Source organism: Conger conger, chromosome 14 (assembly GCF_963514075.1).
Source record: "Conger conger chromosome 14, fConCon1.1, whole genome shotgun sequence".
Classification (NCBI taxonomy): Eukaryota; Metazoa; Chordata; class Actinopteri; order Anguilliformes; family Congridae; genus Conger; species Conger conger.
In genome coordinates, this window is record NC_083773.1 from 44,368,429 (window position 1) to 44,377,159 (window position 8,731).

Here is an 8,731-nt window from a genome sequence, read left to right on the forward strand (position 1 = left end):
CTAACTTTTCTACATCAGTGTCCTTTCTATGTTGACACTGGGTGTAACACCCGCTTCCTGATTTCCTCTATTATTGCAGCATTATCCAACAAGACAACAATCTGTAACACAAATGCAAATCCACCTAATTGACTGAACATTTTTGGAGTGGTCTTGTCAAAGTCCCTCTGCAGGGACAGCATACTGCTCCGGTCTGACATCCTTGGTCAATCAGCTTCATCCCATGCTCTGACACCAATGTAGCATGGGTGCGATTCATGATGAGACTGACGACCAATGGAATTCAACTCAGAGACTTTATTGCTCAGGAAACACACAGGCAAGCATTCAATAACTTGTGGTAGCCACCCCCAAACCCCACACAGGGTAACATGCACTTCTTCAACACATGAACACGTTTTGATCTACATTAACATAGTTCGCTCACTTAACTAGCGCTTGTTACAGTAAAACGTTTGTTTGCCAATATATAGACATCCTGTGCGTGTAATCATGTTTGTAAAAAATTCACAAAACGTTTTTTTTGCAAACACCCAGCAATATAAATAATTACTATTCTGGTAAAGTAAAAGATGATATCCCACACGACGTTCTATTCCATCCTGGCAATAGTTATTGTCTAAAAGAAAGTTATTTCACGGATTGGCTGTGCACATCAGTCGGCGCATTATTCTACTGAGATAGTTGACTATACCCGACTCCACTCCAGATGGTGGCGGTAATGCACCACGTGCTGTTTAAAACATCCGTTAATCAGAAGAAGAAAAAGAAGCATAAGAAGTCTGCGAGGAGAGAAGTCCGCCAGTCTATTCTGGAGTGTGGACATTTGGATTCAGCAATGGCGTTAATTATGAATGCCTGTACCTTGTTTTTTAAAATATTAGTGTTACCCCTAGATCTAATTCACTTTTTAGGCATATACAGCTTATATAAACGTGTATTCCCCGTCATGATGAACATACTATCCAAAAGCTATAACAAAAAATTGCATGAGAAAAAGAAGGAGCTTTTTAGCAGTTTATCGGAGTTTGCACGTCCAGATGGCTCTCTGACGATTCTGGAAATAGGATGCGGGACTGGGACAAACTTTAAATTCTACCCCTCCGGCAGCAAAGTCATATGTACCGACCCTAACCCACATTTCCAGCGCTACTTGCAGGAAGCCGTCGACGCAAGTGATCAGCTTGAATTTGAGAAGTTCGTGGTTTCCTCGGCCGAGGATCTGACAGCAATCAGCAACAGCTCAGTGGACGCAGTGGTGTCCACGCTGGTACTGTGCTCGGTGAACGACACTAAACAAGTCCTGGATGAGGCGCACCGCATACTTAGACCCGTAAGTAAACCGTGTTGTATGGTGCCTAAGTATTGATGTGGATCAATCGTAGACAAATACATATTGAACAAGGGTGATCCATGGGTGTCTACCTCTGGAGCGAGATTCCCATATTTCATTTCAAAACCGTAGGCTATAGAATATATATGTCCGTTAAACCATTAGTCACCAGTTATTTGTCTGGCCTATGATATGAATGTTAATATTAGGACAGTTGCCTAATAACCGTTTGTAACCCTACGTACAAATTCAGCGACGTTTGCACTGAAACTAGACGGTGGTAGGTCGTGTTCTGCAATGAAACTACGTATGATGTTGCATCGCCATTTGCATGTTGCAATACAGGCGTTGTGCAATCATATATATGATTTGATGTTAGCTCCCTCGATGTTCCGCGACAGGAAAATGGCAAAGTATACTTTTATTGCAAACGTTGCTGAATTTGTATGCAGGGATGCCTTGTTGGTGCGACCCGCCCTACGTTTAATGCCAAACACTTGGCTAAGTAAAAAGCTAAATGAAAGAAAATCCCTGCTGAACAAAAAAAAAAAAACAGTTCAGGCTATGTTTTGAAACAGCTGGTAATCTCAAACTGGTCATAGCTGGATTTTACACCAGGGAGGTAGCTATTTACTAAAAGTATATTTGTATTTGGCAAGCTTTAACATAGCTTGAATTACGACCTTGCCTGATATTGATAGCAAATCTTTCAAATTTCAAATTGGTAAACGTGAGCTTAGTCGTTTCGCTCTCCTAACGTTACTGCTGCTATGGCCTATGTTTAAATGCCCTTTCAGTGCAATGTCTGCTAACCCCTTACTGAGCACCCCCTGAAAATGACAACCTCAAAATAAGTGTTACCATTCTTGAACCCTTTTGACTACAGTCAAAATCCTGGTCTCTTCTGAATAGGTACATTCTGGGTTTTTTTCCGATGAGTCAGAATGACTAAATATTACTGAAACAAAGTAACACGAGCTCAGACAGTGGAATTGGTCGTTTTTTTTCCTGCTTAAAATATTTTTTTGTTTGAGTGGATGGGCAATTCCACAGTTATGTCAACCTGCGCATGACAGAATAAACTTAATTCCCAATTAATCTTCCTTCACATTTATCTTTAGGATGTATGTCTTGAAGTACAGACTTAATTTGGCCGTTGTATTAATTAAATGCAATGTTATTACCATTACAGTGCAGAATGCAATTTCACACTTGAGCTTTTCAGTCAACTACATTTAATGTGTTTTTGAAACGGCTTACTGAACCTGTTTTTAACGAATGTGTGAGCGTTACATTTTCTTTCATAATTCTAGAATCTCGGTACAGATTAGGCACTGCAACCGCTAATGTACGTCACACTTTTGAGGAAATGTTTCTGTAGAAAATGAGTTTTCTTAACGTTCTCGCGACATTGCAGGAATCTTCTTGAAGGGTAACTGAACATTTTCTTAGTTTTTTTTTTGTTTGTTCTTGGAACGTTATCTGAACGATATCGATGCGTTATCCTATAGAAAACCACCATTTCACATGAAAATTTAAAAACATAAATTTGGATTTGTTTTTATTAATCTATTTTAAGATTAGGAAATAGCGGGAAAATAGATAAATTTGACATTTTTATATATACAGTTGTGCTTGTTGTCACCACATCATGAAAAACAGTGTGTCCAAAGCCTTACTTTTGCAATATGATGAGAGTTTAACTCCAAACTTAATATACACTCAAGCACTTTATTATGTATTTATTAGACATATGACTTCTACTGCTGTAGCCTGTCCACTTACAGTTATGATGCGTTGTGTGTTCAGAGATTCTCTTCTGCATACCACTGTTGTAATGTGTGGTTATTTGCATTACTGTCACCTTCCTGTCAGCTTTGACTAGTCTGGCCATTCTCCTTTGTCTCTCATTAACAAGGCGTTTCTGTCTACAGAACTGCTCACTGGATTTCTTTTAGTTTTTTCCATTCTGATGGTTGATGTGAACATCAACATTAACTGAAGCTTCTGACCCGTATCTACCTGATTGTATGCACTGCACTGCTGCCACACCATTGGTTGATCAGATAATCGCATGAATAAATACGTGTAATAAAGTAAAAATGGTCCTAATAAAGTGCTCGGTGAGTGTATACTGTAAATAAAGTAGGAGACTCTTCGCAGCTAGACTGCCCACATTTTATTTTATTTTTGAAGTTCTATTTTTGAATTTTTTCCCTTTTTCTCTTGTATTAGATACACCGCTCACTCGGCGACCCAAAAGAGAGCGACAGGCCTTCTTGTTTGGCATTTTATATAGCGCCTTTATCCAAAGCGCTGTACAATTGATGCTTCTCATTCACCCATTCATACACACACTCACACTCCAATGGAGATTGGCTGCCATGCAAGGCACCAAACAGCTCATCAGGAGCATTTTGGGGTTAGGTGTCTTGCTGAAGGACACTTCGACACAGCAACCCTCCAACTGCCAGACGACTGCTCTTACTGCCTGAGCCATGTCGCGTCCTGTCTTCAAGCCGTCTTGTCTCATGCTCGTGACCGTGATTCCGAGGCGCCCAAGGTGCTTTTTGTCGTGCGGTGATCTACTAATCCTGCCAAGTGCCTCCCTCTGGAGCAGCGAGCCAATTATGCTGCTCCACATGAGCCGGCCATAACTTGGCTTTTGGCAGGACCGAGAATCGAACCCTGGTCCCCGGTGTGCAACTGCAGTGAACTGCAACCGCAAGTCTGCTGCATCTTAGCCTGTTGCGCCACCGCGGCCCCGACTGCCCACATTCTTGATAGGCTATCTCCAGCTCTGATTGGTTTAGAACCGTGCTTAGTGTCTACGGAACACTACAAGGATTCATTGGAACTCTCCAATTGGCTCTAGGCTACAATGTTGTCCATCAAAGTTAATTGAGCATATCAATTGTTTGATTGTTAATCAGGCAATCCGAGGAAAGAGAGGACCCCTTTGTCATTGAAGGTCCAATCACAGCTTGGCAATATCGCTCAGCCCACAACCTCGGTCCAGGTCAGGGGGCCATCACATTATAATGAACTGTAATTCTAGAGCTGAGCAAAGAGATTTTTATTATTCAAAATGGTGAAAAGCTTTCCATAGTGGCACAAGACAACCTGATCATGTGGAAGGCGTTGCATTGTTTTCCTTTTCCCAAGTTAAGTTTCCCAAGTCCACAGGCTGCTTGGCACCTCCCCCTCTCCAAATCATTCCCTACTCCCCAGCTAGACCACTCCGGTCTGCCAGCTCTGGTCGCCTTATGGTTCCCTCACTACGTGCACCTGGCGGTTGAGCTGCACGTTCACGCCTGTTTTCCATTCTGGTTCCTCAGTGGTGGAATGACTTGCCTACCACTGTCAGGACAGCAGAATCCCTCCCCCTATTTCGACGCAGACTAAAAACACACCTTTTCAAACTGTACCTTAGTCCTACCTCCTGATTTCCCCTGCCCCCCTTTCTGATATCCCTATCCCTCTTGTCTAACCCCAAAAAATGGCTGTATGTTTAGAACAACACTTCATGTGTATTTTACTAGTTATAGATGTGATGCTTTAACTTGTGGAAGAACCTATGCACTTGTAAGTCGCTTTGAATTACAAGCCTCTGCTAAATGACAAAAATGTTAAATGTAATGTACAGCGAAGGAACATGACAACATTTGTTTAAGGAAAGCACCATCTCCATCAATATTGGGACGCCTCCATTTTGTCTGAACTTTATGAATGGGCATTGTACTAGGGACAGCTCTCCTAACACCTGGTCTCTTTCGACAGGGTGGTGCTCTGTTCTTCTTGGAACATGTGGTATCTGATCCCGCCAGCTGGACCTACTTCTTCCAGCATGTTCTGCAGCCCCTGTGGTTCTACTTTGGCGATGGCTGTGTGATGACTCGGCCGACCTGGAAGCCCCTGGAAGCGTCCAAATTTTCAGACCTGAAACTGAGACACATTGACGCGCCTGTTATGTACTTGATCAGACCGCACATTTTGGGTTACGCTGTCAAATAAAAGTATAGATTAAAACCACGGTTTTAACCTTAGGCAACTGTGGAATAGACTAATCCCTAAACAAATGAAGCGGTTTGTCACTATGACACCATAATGCTATTTTCTAACCGTATAAATGATTGAACTTTAATGACTTAATGATTATTTGTACTCATGAAATTCATACAACAGCCTTTTTAATTTTGAGCTTCTAACTAGTGTCAAATGCGAATTGTTTTTTTAAATTTATTTTTAAAAAATTATTTTACCGCAAGTACTATTCAGATGTGATGCTGTCAGATTTTTAGAACTTACTTCCTGTGGGCAATATGCCATGGAGCTGCAGCCAAAGGCGGCCTGTAGCATAGTACATGACTGGGGCACGCCAGGTCGGTGGTTCGATCCCCAGTGTAGCCACAATAAGATCCGTACACCTGTTGCACCCTTGAGCCAGGCCCTTAACCCTGCATTGCTCCAGGAGAGCTTAGTCTAATCAACTGTATGTTGCTCTGGATAAGAGCATCTGCCAAATGCCATTAATGTAATGTAATCGGAGGACAGAGGAATGGAGGAAGTATGTATTATGCCTGGAATGTCCTGCATTAGTTTGAAGCTGTGGCAGATGGAGAGGTGGATCTACAGGGCGTTTGTCTCGTATGGTCAGAAAATACACTTGCAATTGTGTTTCCTTTCCCAGTCATCCTGCAGCAGCCTCCTACATTGCAGTCCGTTAGTATTTGGATTTTTTGTTTTTTTGCTCAATAGCAAGCAAATGGTTGAAATAAAATGATCACTATGTGACTAAACTGCACACCTTTAATTTTCATTTGATATAACAATTGTAGCCTTTGCCATACATAGACAAAAAAATGTGTCACTGTTGTAATGGTAATTTTCTTAACTGACAATGTTTGTTAACATAAAGACAATCACGTGATTAAAAAGAACCATTTATTTTTAATCCTTATTACTATTAGACCACTTTCTGAATTAAGTGCGTACTAGGAGTCTTTCTCTGTCTCTCTCCCAGCCTTTGACCTTAATGTCTCTGCTTCTCCTAGAAGAGGGTAGCTAGCACATTCTGGTCTTACAGCAAGGGCAAGGTTGGAATTTATCTGGAGACTAAATAATAATCCTAGGTTGTCAGCATCATGTCTTCCTTGTTTTTGTCTCCATCCTTGTGGAAAAGTGTGTCTAAGAGTTACTATGTCTGATTAAATTCAGAGAGCTGGTAAGCTCTCACTTTCTGTTCTTTCTTTGCAAATAAATACTTAAGTTAAACTCAAGTATAGCTATCGTTGATTTACGGGGATCTGTTTCATCAGACGATGCTCACCTGTGAAATGTTAAAAAAGTGTTTCCCTAACACTGTTCAAATGCTTATGGTAGATCCTTGCTTCTCGCTCCTCCAAGAAACATTTAACGGGTTGGGATGTCCTTAGAGACCGAGCCTGGGCCATGTGCGAATCGGCAGACTTGCACACTACGGAGTATAAATGGTGTACGCACTTTGTGTACACAATATTAGGTGAGAGTGCCATTTCGGACACAAAAGGATAGTGCAGTCAATTGCAAAACCAATCAAGTTTCATGTTTGTGCACCTTAAAGGCCATGTGAAATTAAACCTCTGTTGAAGGGAGTATATTTGAATTCTGTTTAACCGCTACATTCTTAGGTGGCCTCCACTGTAATTCTCCTGTCAGGGCTCTCAAGAAACTGGTATAATAATAAATCTCAAGTGCTCCAAACAAGGCTTCAAGGCCTCCCTTGCTCTGTGGGCGTCTCCCTACAGGAAGTTAGAAATGTTGCTTGCAAGTGTATGTGTGTTTTTCTTTCTTTCCCTCTCTCACAGGCCCTGTGGCTCCTTTGGCTGACTCCCAGCTCGTGTTATCTACCAGAGTAAATGCTTTATCTGAAATCCAGAATCCAGATTAATTATTTCTGATTTAGAGCCTGTGTATGTAATGTTGAAGGTTAGGGGTCGATGTGTGCTCATCCAGTATGCGTTCTATGTGATAGGACATAACCATTTACTGGGTTACATTTTACAATATGCTTATGCTTTAACCATGTGCCAGATGACGGATTAAATCTGTTACTTAGTCAATTATTAATAAGCTAAGAGGCACAGTCTGGCCTCTCCAGTTGTACTGGACTTTTTCTGCAAAAAATAAATCCTCTTTCACTTGGATATACCCGTTTGTGCCTGGTCATTATAATGGGAGAATTTTCTGTGCTCAACAATTGGTGTCACAAAGTCAAAATAAAAATATGTAAACTAGTATTGATTGAAAATATGATTCCTTTTGAAGTTAAAAACTTCAGAACAGGAGGGTTGAAGGTCTGGGAGTATTCTCCTTCTGTTGTGAATGTTCACAACCCACAAAACATAGTCTGCAGTATAACTTTCCCCCAGAATCCTGGGCAACCGTGGGAAATATGAGCAAAAATGCTATTTATGAAGTCTTTGGTCTATAACCATGGCCTTACACTCAATTTGAGAAATCTCACCTTTAATATTTTTATTTAAAATATACATACAGTGCATCCGGAAAGTATTCACAGCGCCTCACTTTTCCCACATTTTGTTATGTTACAGCCTTATTCCAAAATGGAATAAATTAATTTTTTTGTCAACATGAAAGAAGTTTTTTCAAAATCTTTTGCAAATTTATTAAAAAATAAAAAACTAAGAAATCCCATGTACATAAGTATTCACAGCCTTTCCCATGAAGCTCAAAATTGAGCTCAGGTGCATCCTGTTTCCACTGATCAACCTTGAGATGTTTCTACAGCTTAATTGGAGTCCACCTGTGGTAAATTCAGTTGATTGGACATGATTTGGAAAGGCACACACCTGTCTATATAAGGTCCCACAGTTGACAGTGCATGTCGGAGCACAAACCAAGCATGAAGTCAAAGGAATTGTCTGTAGACCACCGAGACAGGATTGTCTCAAGGCACAAATCTGGGGAAGGGTACAGAGAAATTTCTGCTGCTTTGAAGGTCCCGATGAGCACAGTGGCCTCCATCATCTGTAAATGGAAGAAGTTCAGAACCACCAGGACTCTTCCTAGAGCTGGCTGCCCGTCTAAACTGAGCAATCGGAGGGCCTTAGTCAGGGGGGTGACCAAGAACCCGATGGTCACTCTGTCAGAGCTCCAGTGTTCCTCTGTGGAGAGAGGAGAACCTTCCAGAAGGACAACCATCTCTGCAGCAATCCACCAATCAGGCCTGTACAGTAGAGTGGCCAGACGGAAGCCACTCCTTAGTAAAAGGCACATGGCAGCCCGCCTGGAGTTTGCCAAAAGGCACCTGAAGGACTCTCAGACCATGAGAAACAAAATTATCTGGTCTGATGAGACAAAGATTGAACTCTTTGGCGTTGAATGCCAGGCGTCATG

General features: G+C 41.6%; 1 protein-coding gene across 1 annotated transcript; it reads left to right on the plus strand.

The window, feature by feature from the left end:
* Window positions 1-770: 770 nt before the first annotated feature.
* LOC133109950 (N6-adenosine-methyltransferase TMT1A-like) lies at window positions 771-7,518 on the plus strand. Its single transcript, XM_061219734.1, has 2 exons — window positions 771-1,333; window positions 5,114-7,518. Exons 1-2 carry the CDS (start codon window positions 839-841, stop codon window positions 5,345-5,347), a joined length of 729 nt encoding a protein of 242 aa, XP_061075718.1. The 5' UTR covers window positions 771-838; the 3' UTR covers window positions 5,348-7,518.
* The last annotated feature ends 1,213 nt before the right edge of the window (window positions 7,519-8,731 follow it).

Bases quoted from the DNA above. Each gene is read 5' to 3' on its own strand.
- LOC133109950 (XM_061219734.1), top strand. From the start codon at position 839: ATGGCGTTAATTATGAATGCCTGTACCTTGTTTTTTAAAATATTAGTG. The intron at 1,334-5,113 runs GTAAGTAAACCG...CTCTTTCGACAG, and splicing joins CGCACCGCATACTTAGACCC to GGTGGTGCTCTGTTCTTCTT.